The 18,905-nt window shown below is 28.5% G+C and overlaps 1 protein-coding gene across 1 annotated transcript; it reads left to right on the plus strand.

Annotated features, from left to right (window-relative positions):
- Positions 1–13,551: 13,551 nt before the first annotated feature.
- LOC136985790 (uncharacterized) lies at positions 13,552–17,496 on the plus strand. Its single transcript, XM_067283147.1, has 5 exons — positions 13,552–13,708; positions 13,782–13,921; positions 14,052–14,089; positions 16,251–16,489; positions 16,933–17,496. Exons 1-5 carry the CDS (start codon positions 13,604–13,606, stop codon positions 17,026–17,028), a joined length of 618 nt encoding a protein of 205 aa, XP_067139248.1. The 5' UTR covers positions 13,552–13,603; the 3' UTR covers positions 17,029–17,496.
- Positions 17,497–18,905: the final 1,409 nt, after the last annotated feature.

Here is an 18,905-nt window from a genome sequence, read left to right on the forward strand (position 1 = left end):
TAGCGGCCATTTTTTACAGGAACTTTTTAAAAATAAAAAATGCGTACGAAATAACCTCCGAATAATGGCTGTTTTTTATGGTCTCGTCAGCGACCGTTGTTCAGGGGTTTTTCTCTAATTACAAATTCTCAATTCGATTAAAATGTATGACTATATTTGAAGGATTTTTTTTACATTTCGATAATTCCTAAACAATGCCTTTTAATTTAGGTTAACAGCTGCTTAGAAGCGATAATTTGACATAATTAATCAAGTGTAAACAAAAATTACAAACTAAATGCATAATTACTTCTTAGTGTAATACACTTATTTTAAAAAATGTAATTTAAATTATCGTTATATAATGCAAATTAAATATTAGTATGAATTAGTTCTTAATCGCATTATTGCCAGGTATTTTAATTAAAAATTTATTATATCTTACTAAATTTATCGCCTTTTAGAGTGTCTAGTTTCGACGGGCATAAATAGTATAAAAGTTTTAATAATTTTTCATAAAAGGTCTTGCCTTTTATATAATTAACCGGTTTTCTATTTAATTAATGATGTCGCGGAACTGTCGACAATCATAATTAAATTAAACAGTCTCGAAAGTCGGATTAATATCGGTGTTAACTTACGTAAATCATATAGGGATGTCTGCAGAGGGGTAAGGGAGAACCTTCCCCTTCTGGAATCTAGTAAAATATTCTACAAATTATAATCGTAAAAGTGATTGAGATATGTAACCTTATCCCTGTCTGTCTTAAAAAACCCCAAAAATTAAATAATTAAATAAAAATTTATCGATGTAATTGTCTCCAAGCTTTTCCCCCTAGATATCCTGAAATTTTAACTTTTATTAGCAAAATTTAAATTTAAGATATGAGAAAAACTTTAAAATCGTTCATATAAAACTTATATTTTAATTACGACACAATGAATTTCTTTCCACAGAATAAGAATATTGAAATTCTTAAAGAATCATTCTTATTCGATATGGCTGGAAGCGTGTATCAGAATCTACAAACAAACTGCGTATCAGGATTGACATTTACCACATGTTCGGGTGGACAACGTTGATGGATGAGACTGGCAAACTCCGTTTCAACAAATTCCAGACTTAGTCAATTGGATTAATGAGTCTCAACGACGTTAATATGTTTTACCAGATCCTACTGCATGCGATCCTAGATCCTGTTATGTACTGTACCAGCTACTGCACTTTCCCAAACCAGTTCTTTTCTGCCAATTAAGCTCGCACCGAATGAGCACTAAATCCATATAAAGTATTACCATAATTTAAAAAAAAATCCTCGTAAGTCAGAGAAAAAGTTTATAATAAATAGGCTATTTGAAATCTTACTTTTTGTATAATTAACTCTACATCAATATATTATAATCGGGACCGGCTGGAGGTTTTGCGGGGCCTGGAGAAAAAGTTAGTAGTGGGGTCCCAAAATATTCACAAAAAACTAATATTTTTATCAAATTTTCTTATAACTTTGAAAGTGCTGGGCCCCTCTGGAGCTAGAGGCCTCGTTACGTAGGCCTTAGTATTATATAGGCCTTATAATACTTAGTAAAATTTTTCATCAATACACAAAAACGGCTTATGTTAAAAATATACATATTAATTTACGTAAGTTATAAGCTAAGTATGAAGTTGGATTAATATAGATCGTTGAATAAGCGATCCTCTTCACTCTGTAGGCCTATTTCATAGCGGTTACATATAGAACATCTGGAATTGACTGAGATCTTTTTATGTCACTACAAATACAATATCAATGCATCTAAAAATACTCCAAACAACCTCAGTTCTACGTAGTTCTACGTAACAGTTTTTTAAAGTAAGAAATACATTTTCCCGTTTAGTAATAAGAAAAAGATGAATTTTTAATATTAATTAAAAGTGTATTTAAATGTATACTTTGCCCGTAAAAAATTTTGAAATTCATAATAAAAAGTCAAGTATTGCTATGATCAAAGCAATAAAATACAAGCGAATATTTTAAAAATAATTATTATACTAATGCTAAACTGAAAAAATGAAAAATATTAAATATTTCTTACAAATAATAGTAATATTTTAATTCTGAATCATAATAATTCAATAAAGCATGGAGTAATTTCATATAAAACGTATTTAATCGATAATCTTTTGTAAAAATTAAAATAAAAAACAAAATTTCAGTCCCTAAAACTAAATCTGTTATTAGTATAAGAAATTCTGAACTTAAACAATGTTCATTTCTTGGAAATTTGAGAAAATTTGAACGTTACAGCTTAACACCTTAAAAGTTAAGATTATCTCGTCGGGGATCAGTAACAGATATTGATCTTTGTAGCGCTTGTTTACTGACAGATCGAATAATGGCCCCGAAACATAGAATCATTACGGGTGATAGGAACAAAATTTAGTTTGTTTGATACCGCAGAGGAAAGTCAGGTAATTCAGTAGCATCGTTTCTAACAGAGAAACTTCCAAGCAATTTAAGGAAATGTGACTGAGATTTTGAAGAATTTTTAATTATTTTGGACAGATTATCTCGTATAAAGTTTGGTTCGCTACTCTAATTTCATTGTATGATAACGTTACTTAACCAATAGATGGCGACACGCCACTTATCTACTCTTACTTTTTGGACTATTTACGCTTTTCCATGTTGTTATATATAATTATCTTTTAATACACGTAATCTATATTTTCTCCTATTATCCTCATAATTCTCATTTTTAGTTTGGTCTTCGATTTTGCACGTAGACGAGACGTTGTCGATATTTCGATTTATATTTGGAAACATTTTTCGTAGAGTTAATTCGTAAATATCAATTTAAGTTATTTATTTATTTCAATAAATTTTCTTATTATTTATTCGCATAATTGTGAAATATTTTTTGAAATTAAAAGGATAAATCGTCAGAATAGGACAATCACCTTTAAGTCTAACAGGAAACGAATAATACCTGGTAGCATGAAAGGGGAACATCCATCAGCTGTGTCATTGTACCTAATGTCAACCGAATCTTTCCAAGAACTGGGCAATTCTAATGGTGAACAGATGCTCTTTCGGAAGCCACCATCACGATTGCTTTCGTCAACTTTCGTGGTTTAAATTAAAATTCAAATCTTCAGCGGAAGATTATAGAAAACAATACTATACAAAATTTAAAACATATATTCATTTGAATAAATTTAGATTCATCGTGACTTTAAGTTACAATATATAAGAGAACCTTCTCCTCCTTTAAGTGATAATTTTAAAGACTCTTTAGGTCCTAAACTGATCCTATACCACAGCTCGTTTAGTTTATATATAAAATGAGGCTCTGGTGTTATGTATATTCAGATTTGCTTTTTAAAAGACCTTACCACAGTAAATTAGTTTAAAAATTGCAATTTTTTAAAACATGAATTAAATATGTAAATTAATAAAATATGAATTGGGCAATTTTCCCGCGAATTAGTTCTACTTTTGACTACAGTGTGTCGCACTATCTGCACATTGTTTAAAGATTGGTTATAGATAGCGGAACCACGTGATAAATGAGACATGACATAGTAAGTGGATTATTTTCTCTTTTTAATGACGGGTTCTGTTATAAATAATACTTTTCATATAACGAAATGATTTCGCTCATTGTTTATGTCCGTATTGCACAATGTAATCGTTTTACCATTAAAGAAATTCACTCGCAAACAGTGCTTATGAATGAAATCACGCGTTACAAATGAAATAATCACCAACTATTAGGAAATCGAGAACGTATTTTCCTATTCTAAGTATATCTATTGTATTGTATATAGGATCATTTAATATTCGGGTTTTGTTATTGTCATTTGTTAATATTTTTTAATCGTCATCTGACAATTTAAATTCATTACACGGGTTTAATATACATAAGTTTAATTAACTCCAAGTAATTTTACTTCTAGGATTTTATATTATATTTAAATATATCTAAAATTTTTATGATTTTAGTAAAGAAAAATCTGTCGACCGAAATATAAAATCGTATTGCAAAGTAGTTAACTTCTTAACTTGTATAGTACTCTGTGTTAATGATTTAACAATAGTTATTTAATAATTTATTACTTTTAAAATTATAAATTTCTCAATATACTTAACATTATAGACCTATATCTGAAATGATAGAGAACAAAATCTTCGATAATAAACAGTGATAGAGCGTTTAAGGAGCAAAGTTGAAAAGCTATTGTAAAATCTATTATCTGATTCTAGACGTAATAATATTTATCTAAACATTTTCATTTGTCAAATGTCAGAACGTTAATGAAATCGGGCAGCAAATTCTTGATACGTAGCCTACACTTAGATATGTATCAAAAAATTACTTGGCATAAGTTATTACAAGTATTCTTTTTAGAAAAATATATAATATATAAAGACAATTAAATGAATTTCAATAGCTCTGTATAATAATTTGGATCGTTGTAAATTGAAATAACGACATATTTTACTAAATTACGATAGGTTCTACTTTAAATAAATAGCAGCATTACGGTTTGTTTATTTATTTTGAAAATTTAATTATTAAAAAATTTAATTAATTGTAATTATTTTAATTAAATGTTTAAAAATTATATGAGGTAAGCAATTTTAAAGTTTTATAATTATTTAATTTTAATTTCTGTGTAAATAATTATAGGCCTAAACTTGTTTTGGCTAACACAAGCAAAACTATTCATAATCTATTAATTTTCTACTCGAAAACTCCTCTCGTTAAGTTTCAAAATAAATAAACCGTTTTAAACATTATTAAACTTTTGATAAATTAACAATAATAATTTATATTATTTCTATAGAAATCTACACTTAAAACAATACAATTCAAGCAAATAACAGTGTAAGAATAACCCTTATTTTATGGTCTTCATTCAAAATTAACGAAGGGACTTAACAGTATATTAACTATATAAAAATCTATATAAAGATTTTAAACTCTATTCTGATTTTCAATTATTTTATAAAATAACGTTAAATTATTGTTATTGTTGTTATTAAATTTACTTGTATTATTCTTCTAACTGGTGTATTTAAAATAAAATAGGCTAGTTTAATTTTAATAACATAATAAAAACCAGGATATGGAGTATATAAGCAACGTATAAATTATATGCTTTAAATCAATCAGTCATGCTTGAAAAATATATTACATTTTAATGAAAAATACTTCATAAAAATTGTAATTTTCACAATTCAGATAGGTCTATTTAGTAGAATGATTGAACAAATTAAGTCCTATTAAAAGACGTATATTTAGATTATTATATATACATGAATTTAACGTGTTTTAGATTGTTTTTAAAGGAAGTGGCATAGTAGAAATATATATTAAAAAAATAAATCTTATAACTGATAAATCAGTGTTGAAAAAAATGTTAAAATGTAATCCTTAAATCTAAACATGTAGTGTAAGGCTAAAAAACTGTAGAAACGCATTATACAGTATAATTCGATGATATATTCTCAATACATTTAAAATGAAAAAAAATCCGAAAGCATCTAAATTAGAAAAATCTTATTACGGTTTATGATTTTTAAAATGCTTGGGCCTTTGAGAACACTTTGGTTAAGGAGCAGAGAGGTTGGATTTCCGAAATTTTACACAAATCAAACCGTAAGTATTAATTTTTAATCTGTCATCACTGATAATTTGTTGACCTTTTTGCTTTCTTTTACGTTATTTTATTCTTGCTTTGCCCGAATTTTGGAAGGCAGTTGTCTTTCTTGCTCCTCCGGTTTGTAGACCCGCTTTAAAATGCTATATAAAAAACGTGAATATTCAGTATATAAGATTAAAAGTTGCTTCCTTTTTTACATTTACTGATAATCATTCTAACAAATAATCCATAAAATAAATGTAACCTATAACAGACTTAAGATTGTAAAGATAGGTTGATAATTACTCTAAATTTATATATTGTCTATTAAATTAATCATATAAACTTATAAAATAAAAATAACTAATAAAAAATCTATTTAAAATGAAAATATAGAGTAATTTATTAGATATAAAATTTATAAATTTGGTAAAACTTTTTAAAAAAATGATTGAAGTATAGGCTAAATAGAAAATTGCATTTGGGTTAGTCCCTAATCCTTTATCTCGGTTAATACATTCCTTAATTTAAATTCGATCGAAATGAATTTGAAATTACTGATACTAGAGATTTTAAACTAAAGTATTTGAAAATTTATGTAATATTTCTTTTTATAAAGCAGAATTTGTAACTTCTTTATAATGTCTAAAAGAAGTTACAAATTATGTCTTATACAAAAGGATAAATGAGGGTTAGATGGTAAACGTGTAATAACTTTTTATAAACTAAAACACGCTCTTCGTATTAATATATTGTGTTTGTTGAAAGCCATGCTTGTTATGTGCGTCGTTATATCGCACTTGTCGGGAGACAAAGAAAAAGCGCGATATAACCGAGTACTAAAAATTCTGAGCTTATACCAAACAGATTATACATGCTATGGAATCTCTATTCTCTATTCTTTCATCAGCAAGTGTTTCTGATATAAAATTATAGCTTAGTTTTGCAATACTGAAATTCATTCGTAGTCACATCGTATTAATTGACGTTTATGTAAACATTCATACCACAAATGCTCATTTAACATTATTGATTTTTTTAGTATTTTTTTAGTAATGATATTTAAAGACAAATACTGTCGATATAAAAACAAGATATCAGTTGCGATTTTATTATACAGTACTATATTTCATAACAAATCGCTTATTAGAAATTCGTGTAATTTATATCCGAATCTCCGATATAACGAGGGGCTACTGTACTATAGAAGCTTGAATAATGAGTCTAACTTGTAATCGGTCAAAAATAACAGAGTAGACTCTGATACAGGGCTTATCAATACACTGTTCATCAACCAACCCATACCTCTAAGGGTAAGATGGTGATTTACAGAAAATTATACTTTGTTTTTTCGAATGTTTTTAAGAAAATACTATTATTTTTCGTGTTATTATGTTGTTTGGTATGATAAGAAATCACCAGTTCAGTCAGGTTTTTTTAAATAAAATTTATTTTTACATTGACACCTTCCAGGTCTTTTTTCATCATTTAACCCTCGTTTACCCTAAAGGGTGTTTGTTTCAAATATAATTTATTTTTGTCTATATATATATATTAATATAATATATTACTTTGTATGTTTGAAACAATCGCGTGTAGATAAAGTTGATCGTGAATTGTTTATGCTAAATTGTTTTTGTTTAACAATCATTGATCGGTTATAGAATTATAGAACTTTTATGCTTAACGATAATTTTCATGTTTAACGGTTTATTTATTGTATTAAAGAGTATAATAAATGTATCATTATTCATAGAAACCGAGCAGGATATATATGGTAAACGATATAATAAATAGGCTATCACTGTAGAGTACAATCAATATATTTTGCTATAAAATAATACTTTGAATTTTTAATGAAAGTTATCTTTATTGTCGAGTTTTTCACAATTTTCTTAATTACAGTCGAAGGGACTGTAATCAAGGTAAATTAGTATTGTTATAAACCAATTGTTTTTATTTAACAGCGTAGTTATTAACTCTACACAGTATTCGTGTTGTTCATTTATATACTTGTAAATAAATAATATTTTAAGAACTTGAAAATAAAAACTTACATAAAATTGCTACTGAAACTCATAAAAATTATATGCTGTTTATATTTCTTTTAATTAAATTATTCTTCGTATTTTATTCCTTTCAATTAATAGATTTTTATGAACCAATTGTTTTTATTTAATTCAAAATAAATTTTTATTTATATCTTATTAATCTAGTTTGCAAGATAAAATTTATTATTATTGATTACATTTTTAAGTATTTTATAATTATATAATGTGTTTTTAATAAAACTAGTTATAATTTCTATTACAAAGTTTGATAGCAGAACTACTGTAATTAAATCATAATATATGAATACCATAGACTCTTGTTAATCCGGTATTCTCTGCACGGAGGGGTGCTAGATTAGCGAGAGTGCGAATTACTGAGAGTGTATAGGCTTAAGGCCTGCCTAAAGGCAATGAATGAATGACATAACCTGTCGCCCTTCGTCCTGATTTTTTTTGAAAGCAGGAGGGCAAACAATACGGCGCGCTGACATGCAATTCTGTGCTGTACACAAAAATGAAATCCGATTAAATTGGAAATCAGAATGTGCAACATGACGTTTCATGGAAACGGATGCACAATTATTTTGAAAAATTAAGTGTTAAAAATTTATTTCTATCTATCTCGATTGTTAGATCTTTATTTCCATCTCTTGAATTTAAATATAAAGGGTGCCCCAAAAATTAACGCAGGACTTAAATTGCACGTTATTTTTCCCCCATTGGATTGGCAGTCTCATATGAAGTGAGATCTTGTAGTAAACGCATTGCAGTTAGTCAATATGGAGCAATTACATGATGGAGGAGCGCATAACGGTTATCAAAACTTAGGCTATTACAGATATGGGGAAAGTTTTGCAGAAACTGTGTGAAATTACATGGCATTTTTGGTAGAATAGACATGTCAAATGAAACGAATGTGCAGACTTGTTTGAAAATTTGAACAAACAACAAAAAGAACACGCTGTCTAAACCGAAATTTGAAAAGTTATCGACGAAACTGAGCCGCAATTGTGTGAAAGTGTAATTGGAAATTTTGTCAAAAGATGAATGAATGTCGAGAATGTCAAAACAGATGTGGATGCATTTTTCGAATATTTAATTGTAATGTTTACCCTTTAAAATGATAAAACAATTTTGCCAATTAATGAATAAATAAAACTTTTAAATTTAAATTCTGAGTTACTTTTGGACACCTAAATTTACAGTTTTGACATTATTTTCGAACTAAAATTCTATAAACAGAAACGCCATAAGTGTTCTTTGTTTTCAAAATAATTTATAATTTTGATTTAAAACGTAAAAAATGATATTATTTGTTATTAAGACATCCCCTAAATATCTATTTTAATATATCTATGAAACTTTCAAATGGAATTCAAAGAAAGAAATGAAGATGCTGATAGAAAAATATTGAACAATACATTTAAAACATATGATAATGAAAGACACTGAAAAAGCGAAACATTTTTTAATATAATTCTCAAATTTTTTGGAGTTTTAAATTTATTACAATACAATTTTTAAAATTCGTAGTTATGTAATAGAAAAATAATTATGGCATCGATAAGTTAATGGATAAAGTTCTCTTGAATCTCAAAATACGGTCTCATACCGCTTTAAAATTGTGTTCCGATGTTTTTTGTTATGAAATCTAAATGACTGCAAAGTGGTAAAGGTACAGAGAGTAGTAGCGCGGATCCCAGACATCACCAGGACTCTGAGAATTAATATATCATTGGCTCTGAGAGTACACAATGCAGTACAATCAAATTTATATAGCACAAGACAGCTTAAAATTTAGTATTACATATCTAAATGTTAAAAACCTATCATTACCATTCGCACCCCTGGAAATACTTTCTTGCATCTCTAGGGGTGCACGCACCCCAGAATAAGAAGCACTGATTTAAATATAGGCTACAATGGAATATATAACTTATTTTATTAGCCGTACTACGTATTATTATTTAGTAATGAAATTAATATAAACCTTACGAAACAGATGAAATAAGTTATGCTGAAGGCAGCAGCCCATTTATTTTCTATAAACATTGATTAAATCCCACAAATTATATATAATAGATGTGTTTTATGCTGCAATATACAATAATCATTACTGTTTCTGGAGTCGTTTTCATTTATTATTATTTATTATTATTTTTTAGTATATGTAATTATTTAAAATACTTTCAAATAAAACATTTAAATAAGCGTATAACAAAGTAATTTTTAAATAGAATTATTCAGTTCATTTTCTTTGTTTCGTTTTTTAAAAGAAGCTCGAATAATTTTCATTGTGTTTTCTGCTTTCGATATAGCTTATATATTTTTTAAATTATAGATTTTTGAATTAATAGATCAGTAAATTGCCTAACTTTTTTATTCAATCGTTTACCGTAATAAAGACAAATTTTAATGAAGTAATTATATTTTTAGTGCTTCATCAACGCTTAAGACGTTAAAACAACAAATTTATTGCTATCGAAAAAAATGAATTTGTTATTTGTACAGTACAGCCTATTCGATTCGGAAATAAACACTAAAAATAATATCGAAAAGGATCGTCTATAAACTACATAACACTATTTTTATAATTCCAACTACCATCCCACTCCTTTGTAACGCTTCTTAACGCCGTCGATCAACCCCAATATTACACTGCGGAATAATTTCAGCACGAGGTACTGAACGTCACATTATTTTAATAATTACATGCGTAACGTACAGTACAATGCAGTGACGAACAGCGTGGTTCGCTTTGAAGCACTTCAGAAACAAAAATGAATCATTCCGTTACCCAAGGGTTGATAACAGCATCCTGTGAGTGGAGTGCCTTCTTTACATTCATCGGAACTTCCATACCAGCTGTATCTACGTATTCCTCGTTAATTAATTCATAATCTTCCATTCTTTCAGATAGTTTCATCAAACACGTAAGATCCTTCTGTCATTTAGCTGCTAAACATTGTCATTGCCATTTAGCTGCTAAAGAAGTTGTCACCATTTGACGAAAAATTAGCGGTAGCTTAATCTCTATATATTTAACTAGCAACAGTCGACCTAAAGAACCTAGCATTACGTAACGTTTTTTGTTAACCTTCTCCACTCCCTTGCAACTCATCGTAACGAATACTTACCTATCCATTCATTCATGCTTGTGTTACATAATTTATAGGCAGCCCCCAAATGATCTAGTTAAGTAACAGTTTTAAAGAAACGACTAAGTATAAATCGTTTGCTAAATAGATATTTTTGTGTTATCATTAAACTACAAAAATAAAACATAATGCTTAATTATATTCATATAAATCCAGGCCAATTTAATATCAAAAATTTAATTTGGAATATTCATTCATCATCGACTATACAAAACTCAGATCAGTTTGTAGCAGTAAACTCCTGATTTATAAAACTGAATAAAATTATTTAGGCCTATTTAAGTTAAATATCATTAAATAAATAAAAAGGGATGGATAAAATATAATTATATAATATATTAAGTAAATCATTGACTTGAATTACAGCAAACCTGGCATTGCTATAATAATGACTGGAACTGTAAAATTTCAATCATTAATATTAATTAATTAAAATTAAATTATCGATATTAATTATCAATCCTTAAATTTTAATTGATTAATAACGTTCATAATTCTATATAAAATTATATACTGTATAATGTAATATTTAGAAGTAATTTCATGATAAAGTTTGCTTAATTTTAATTCATTTAGGCTATATATTCAATTACAATAAATTTTTACTAATAAACAAAAGTTTGGATGGATTAATCGTACTTCGACTATTTTTAGAGTAAATAAAAAAAATGAAAATTGAAAAAAATTAAATCTAGTTTTGTTATTTATTTAGCTATTTTTAGATAGAAAAAGCTATCGTTCGTATGTTCATCCCATCTTCGTCTATCCCTTTCCTATTGATATCTGGAAAAAAAAATAAAAGAACTGAACAAGTGAAGCTCTGTATTTAGACAGTCTCCTCGCATAGTTACGCATCAAATAAGACATTTTCTTCAATTCTAAATAAATAAAATTTCTATTTTCTCTTACAATTTCCGATAAAGGTAGAATTTTGAAGTTATTCTGTCTCTTCTTCCTTAGAAGATCTAATTAGTGATTAAAAAACATTATTAGACTACTTTTTACGATGATATTTTTACTTTTAAAAATGAATTCTTTTAATTATGAAGACTGTTATCTCCGATAAAACTCTTGATACATAAACCTAGATTGTTCTGGTCATTATCATTTAGAACTGTTTGTTCTTTTTGTTTATACGAAATTGCGACTTCTATTTTTATTCTGCAATTAAAAGGGGGTGGAGAAGGTTAACAATCTTCGACATTGACTGTAGAATAATTTTTTAAAAAATGAATCGTCATAAACCCTCCGCTAGATGGCGTAGGTGCGTTGTACGGCGGTAGTGTGACGTTCTAGACTAGACCATCCAGTTTGTTGCCTTTTTTTATTGACATTCCCTTGGTGGTCCCTCTCGGTTGCGTTTTAATTGGTGTAGAAGCGTCTTATTTGCATATCCTTTTTTTTTTTTTTTTGTCCTGTTATACACTATGTCATCGCTATTTGATCGTCGTTCATTATAAATAAAAACTTTTGCATTTAGTCTCATTGTTTAATAAAATAATAGAAAATACTGACTTTCCATTTAAATGCCAGTTTTTATGTCTATTAGAAAATGTCTATATAAACAGTTTAAGCATTAATATAATATAACGTACAGGGCCGGATTTACATAGGGACATTTGAGGCCGGTGCCCAGGGCCCCCACAAAATAGGGGCCCCCACAAAACTATGTTTAAACATAATTTTTTCTTCCTATTACTGCGACAGCCTAGTGTGGCCTAATCACGAGGGCTACAGGCAAAGAAAACCAAACCCGGATAAAACCTATGAAACATCGGAAAATTTCGGGAAAAAAATTTACATAGGTATTTTTCAATTAAATTAAAATAATTAGTTTTACACAATAAAATATACGTATGTTCACAATAACCTTATTTTTAAATGAAATTTACAACTTCATAGTTAAAATATATTTGAAAGTACAGTATTTTGTGTAAATTTTCTAAATCATCAAATTTGCCTACTCTTAAAGAATTTGAATTTGTGCCCCACCGAATTTGTGCCCAGGGCCCCTGGATTGGTAAATCCGGTCCTGATAACGTAGTAATTTATTAAGCCATTAAAGTTTGTATTACTGTAAATATATACTTCCCATATGCGCTTATACAATTAAGAGTACAAATAATTTACAAATTTACAGTCAAAATAATACTGATTAAAATATTAGCTTAATTTTTTATAGATGTAAGTTTGTTTGTTTAAATGTTTTTTAAAGGGCATAGCTCTAAATTTCTCTTCTAGGATAATTTTATTGCTTATATTCTCTTCCTGGATAGATTTTTTATGGCTTTCTCGTCGACAAATGAGGAAATAATGAAAAGAATACAGAAATGAGAGATAACTTCCATCGCAAAGAAGAGAAAATTGGCATATTTTGGGCACATCAACAGACAAATAAACCTGTAAAATTTATCATTTCCAAATAATTTCTCGTTAAAAAGTTTCCTGGAAAGTAAAAAAAAAAGCCAGGAAAATAAGCTGTATGAACATCAAAGGAGAGAGTGAGAATCTCTCATGTTTGGTAGTTGCCAATCTTATAAAGAGGAGATTAATTATCTTTTCTTAAAATAAATTCAATTTATATTCAACATTCGTGATCTGTAACATTTATACATTTATAAAAAGAAGCGAACTTTTGCATTTACTACTTTAGATAAGCTGTAATTCGATGTAAAAAACATGATTATAATTACTGTTAGAAAAAAAATTTAATAAAAAATAAATTTTTCAGATTTTTTAGGTATTTTTTCATAAATGAAGTGTTGTCTTTATGGCAGTAAAGTCTGATGGAAGCAGAATCGAATCTAAATCGAGCCGGTGACAAAGACACACGACAATATAAAGGAAATGCGGTGGCAGAGGAGGAACTGAAGCCACTTTTCAATTCTACTGTGCGTAGTTCTGTTATATGCAAGAAGTTATTTTAATATTTTATCAAATTATGACACTTTTTATAACTATTAGGCAAATCCAAACGAAGGAAAACCGGTAGAACGAATCGCTGCATCCGAAATCAATTCTCAACAAGATTCTCCTCGACTCTTACTTCGACGAAATGATGGTAATTTATCCCTTTCGATTCGTGCTCACTCGCCCAATTCCAGGTGAATATTCTTTGAAATTACTGCAGAAAACGGATCCATTATTTCGTGATATATTAAATCTGTTGAAGTTTTTTTTATTTCTTTTTTAACTTTTTGTGTAAATGATGTACTGCGATTTTCTTTATTTCAGCCCCGTGCAAAGACGTCTTAAGAATCCCGAGGCAAAAGGTAGGGAAAGACTTATATAAAAGTGCTAGAATTACATATATCCTACGTCATCAGTGATAATAATCATACGTTTTCACTTTAATGATGATGGATAAGACTGGTTTCGTCATAATAGACGGTTGCTATTTTCTTCGAACTGATTTTAATCGAAAAGTATCAAAAAATTTAGGATAAATGTTTATTCTCTTGGTAGAAAAGTCGAATAAATAATTAAGGAATTTGTTTAAATTAAGAAAAATTAATACATTAATATAAATTCTGTTTAAAAACTTCTTATTTTACTGTAAATTCCAAGCACATCTATCGTAATTAGTCCTATAAATAAAACGAAATTCGATTTATGTATTATATTTTTTTATGTCGTAAAAATCAAAATACAGTGGTACCTCGTATAACGTACTTAATCCGTTCCAGGTGCACGTCCGTTAAGTGAAACGTCCGTTATACGAAACGCATTTTCGCATAGAAATACATGTTAAAACATCTAATTCGTTCCGCAGCATAAAATAACCGTACTGTATCATTAAAAAATGAATATGGGGTGCGTTCTTTTATTCCTCCGCGTAACTCTGCGCAAGCGACATCCGTTTAAAAATTCCTGCGGAACGCGTTCCTAAATTCCGGTGGGAGTGCGCGCCGTCGAACGGCAAAAACGACCGCTTGTAGCAGTAGTTTACGGTGGAAAGCAACATGGCGTCCTCCATGGATCAGATAGTTTCGTTTCCGGGTCCATTATGTGGTTTTATGAATGAAAATTTGGAAATTGTGAAAGCGCGAGTTAGCGCACGCGGTGATGTAAGTGTCCTTTCGAATTTTTTTCGAATGGTAGCCGGCATTCTAATTTTTTTCGTGGCTATTTTGAATGCTCTTTCAACAAATAATCCATTTTATGGTTAAATTTTACAATTGGGACCCTTTTTTTGCCTTTAAAAGCTCATATTTTAGAATTATAGATTCCTCCGTTACGAGACTATCGATAGTGCGGGCGCTGCCATCTTTCTTTCTTTCACCGTCGTTCCTAAATGCCTACAAACAGCAGCGCACTCCCGTAGTAGTGGAGACGCAGAGCGACCGCTATTAAAGAACGCACCAATTATGCCGGAAAGTCCGTTGTTCGCAGCCAGTCCATTGCTCGAGTCACGTAGCGGCCAAACAGAAAGTCCGTTGTTCGCAGCGTCCGTTATTCCAGGCGTACATTATACGAGGCACCACTGTACACAAATTAAAATTAAAATATTTCATAAGTTCTTTCGCTTGTTATATTATACATATTATTATTATTATTATTATTAACTATAGCACTTATATACTCAAGCATTCTGAAATGCTTGTTCGCTGTTCAGTGTTGCTATGCAATTCTGCAGTTATCTAAGAAGAAGCTTGAGCGTAACAAGCGAAAGTACTAAATAATTTGTCTTCTAATTTCTGTATCGTCTGTTATATAAAACTAATTTATGAAACTCGCGAGAATTCTTTTAAAAATTAAATTTTTAATGAATGCAATTACTTTTACTTCCTGTAATATTTTCTGGAGAATTTTTCACGGTTATCTTATCTTATAAATATTTTTATAATTAATTTCTTAAGTGACATAAATTGCATAGTCTTACATATATAATCAAAGTTCCAAAATCCACTCACCCACTGGCCATGGGCGAGTTATCTAAAACAGGTGAATGAATTTTTATCTCGTTCTAGATGCATTCCGAAATAATTATATTACTTCTATTTTTTTCATATGATTACAACAGTGGCGTGTTTTAATCCATGTAAATAAAAGTAAAATTTTATTTCTGTATAATTATATTTACAGTGTTATAAGTAAATGTATTATTTTTATTTTCTTATCATAGCCCTTAACATTGAATTTTTAAAATATCTCCTGTAAAAATGTTTTAAATAAATGTTTTTATAATACTGTATATGATAAACAGGCCTGTGTTAGAAACTACTATATAATTTTAAAATGAAAAAAAAAAATTAAACTATCTTCCAATAATAAATTTGAAATAATTCTTTTCAAAAATACATTTTTCTCAAATATTTTTTAAATAAACGAATATATAATATTTGAAAAATTCCTTATTATTTAGTGTTTTATATATTAAATTAGTTTCATATTTTAAAATATTATAAAATAGATCTTTTTTTGAGTTAACAGAAGACGAAATATCCAATAATAGGATAGACAATGTTTCCATCAACTTGAGTGACTCTCAGATTTTATTTAATCAAGAACAACCGTCATCTCCTTCGAAATCTCCTTCACCCGAAAGACCTAACCTTCGACCCAGAAGAAATATGAGTGATGTCACAATAGAACTTAGTTCTATTAAATCAAATACACCAGTCCCCTCTCTCAACGAAGGAAAAGACGACGACGAACAAATTCTAGAAACAGTAAGTGAAATTACACTTAAACAAGTATGGAAACGATGTATAAATTAATATAAATTACAGTAAACCCTCGATTTAACGGACTAATTGGGAAAGGGAGTTTCTACTGTTAAATCGAATGTATTTTGAAAGCATATATTAATGACGAACTTATAGCACGCTGGGTGTGTTAGAATGTTGCTGTAGTGTATAAATACAAATGAAATATGATTATAATATACTGTACAATACAGTACTGTACATTAAGTAATTTATTTTCATTGACTCGGTGTCTTATTGACCTAACCTCTTTTAACGTATTCTATTGACAAAGAAAGTCCTAGGTTATTTCCTTTAGGGAAAGGCCATTAAATCGGTGTCTATTAAATCGAAGGCTTACATTACGTTAAAATATTTATATATTTATGAATGTCAAAGCAAATGATATGTCTGTTTCTAATTTCTAGTTAAGGGTAGTGATAAGAAAATGTACGAACCCAGAAGCCAGCAAAAGACCAACTTCGGACGAAATCGGCAATCTCTTTAGTTCCTTCCTCAAATGACCATCGACTATATTTATATTGTTTCTCTTCTCGTCAGGAATGAAGATATTGTCTCTTCATTTTTCATTTCCTTCATACGTGACAATAAAACTTCGTCATTGAACAAAGTTCGATAAACCTTTTATATAAACCACATTGAAATTTCAAATAACAGACTTAAATTTATTTCTTAACTGAAATAAATGATTTTATAGAATAAAATATTATAAATAAAAACCGCTCCAAAACTGTAATATAGGCCTAATGTTAATTAACTATGAATATAATCCTCATTGGAAACAATGAAACATATTTAAGTTACTAAATAATTTTATACAGAAAAATTATATATGTAAATAAAATCTAAAAGATCGAAATTTTAATTAAACTCCAAGTCGTTTTATTTTTTCTATTAAAAGTAATGTAACGTATCTCAAATACAATTATTTTAAATGAAACAATAACTGTAATTCTTTTGATTAATATTTTCATGCATGGTCAATTTAACATACACAAATACTTCATTCATAAAGTTTCTTTCCTTTCTTCCTATAAAAAACACTTCAGTCATAAATAATCTATTTAAAAAAATAGTAAACATTTACAGCATGTTAGATTTTTACAATAAATTCTAGCAAACGTATTTTTGGATAATACAGATAATAGAATACAAGTATACTGTATATAATAGAAATACAAGATTTGATTTTAAAATCGTCCAAACTACATTGCCTACACAATATAATTTTAGTACAACTTCATTTTCCTTTTCTCTACTCTTAAAATTCTTTACATTTAACGAGAAAAATCACATTTTTCAAGTCCATATTTCCTATTAACTTCAATCGAAACAAACAATAAATTAAATAAGAGTTCTTTTTATCATCAGCTACTAAAATTCTAAACTTCTCCGAAGAACTTTTTAAAATTTTTATTATAATTTTTATGAATAAAACCAAATATATTAAATAGTCTCCTTCCTTGTTTTTTTAAGAGAACGTTCAATTGTCTATTTTTTACTTATCCTTATATTCGTGCACTAGCTCCATTAATGTTAGACTTACTAAGCATATAAAAATCCCATTTTTATAAAAAATTTATACGAAAAGATACGTTTTAATTGCGAAGATTATTCTTTATGTAGAATTTTTATCCTATCTGCCGTTTAGCTACAATAAAAAAGTGTATAAATTCTTCATACTGAAATAAATGAAATGATTTTAAACAAATTTAAAGAAAATTTAAGTTTAAAATACGCGTTAAATTTTCTCTATAACTATAACCGTTATAAATATTTTTGCTATTTTATAGAGTTAAATTTCAACCATTTCAACTTTTGTTACGCGAAGTAACGGACGAGTACATATTCTAACTCTGATATTTACTGGCAGAATCAAATAAAACTTTTATGAATGTAATATAAAATACACCAACGCATATTTACAATTGCCGTTTGAAGGGAAATTTTTAAAAATTCCATTTTTATAAAGACGTTTTCTTGTTCAATCTTTAATGATACGTTTTTATTAGATTTAGAAAATAGTCCGTACATCAGCAAAGATTTATATAGTGACGCCTAGAAAACAATGTGTTGGAAAACAATGTGTGGATGTCTTCCTTATTGCTAGACATCCACACATTATTTTCCAATACAGTGGTACCGCGTACTTCAAATGACTCTAACTATGAACGTTTAAGAGTTCGAAACGGTCTTCTGAGATAAATTATAAATTCGAAGTACAAGGCACCACCGTACTCGATGAAGTCTTTTTAACATCGACTTAAATAAATGAAAAAAAGAAACTACACGCGAGTAACTAAAAAGGAATAATCTTTCAATATAGCCTATATGAAATCCATGCTGCAAGTAAAGAGAGAAAGAATTATGGAATTAGACT

The sequence above is a fragment of the Centruroides vittatus genome, unplaced genomic scaffold (assembly GCF_030686945.1).
Source record: "Centruroides vittatus isolate TY-2023 unplaced genomic scaffold, ASM3068694v2 contig_979, whole genome shotgun sequence".
NCBI classification, from domain to species: Eukaryota; Metazoa; Arthropoda; class Arachnida; order Scorpiones; family Buthidae; genus Centruroides; species Centruroides vittatus.

Coding starts and splice junctions, on each gene's coding strand:
- LOC136985790 (XM_067283147.1), top strand. CDS start 13,604: ATGGAAGCAGAATCGAATCTAAATCGAGCCGGTGACAAAGACACACGA. Junction 13,922..14,051: donor GCTCACTCGCCCAATTCCAG/GTGAATATTCTT, acceptor TCTTTATTTCAG/CCCCGTGCAAAGACGTCTTA. Junction 16,490..16,932: donor ACGAACAAATTCTAGAAACA/GTAAGTGAAATT, acceptor TCTAATTTCTAG/TTAAGGGTAGTGATAAGAAA.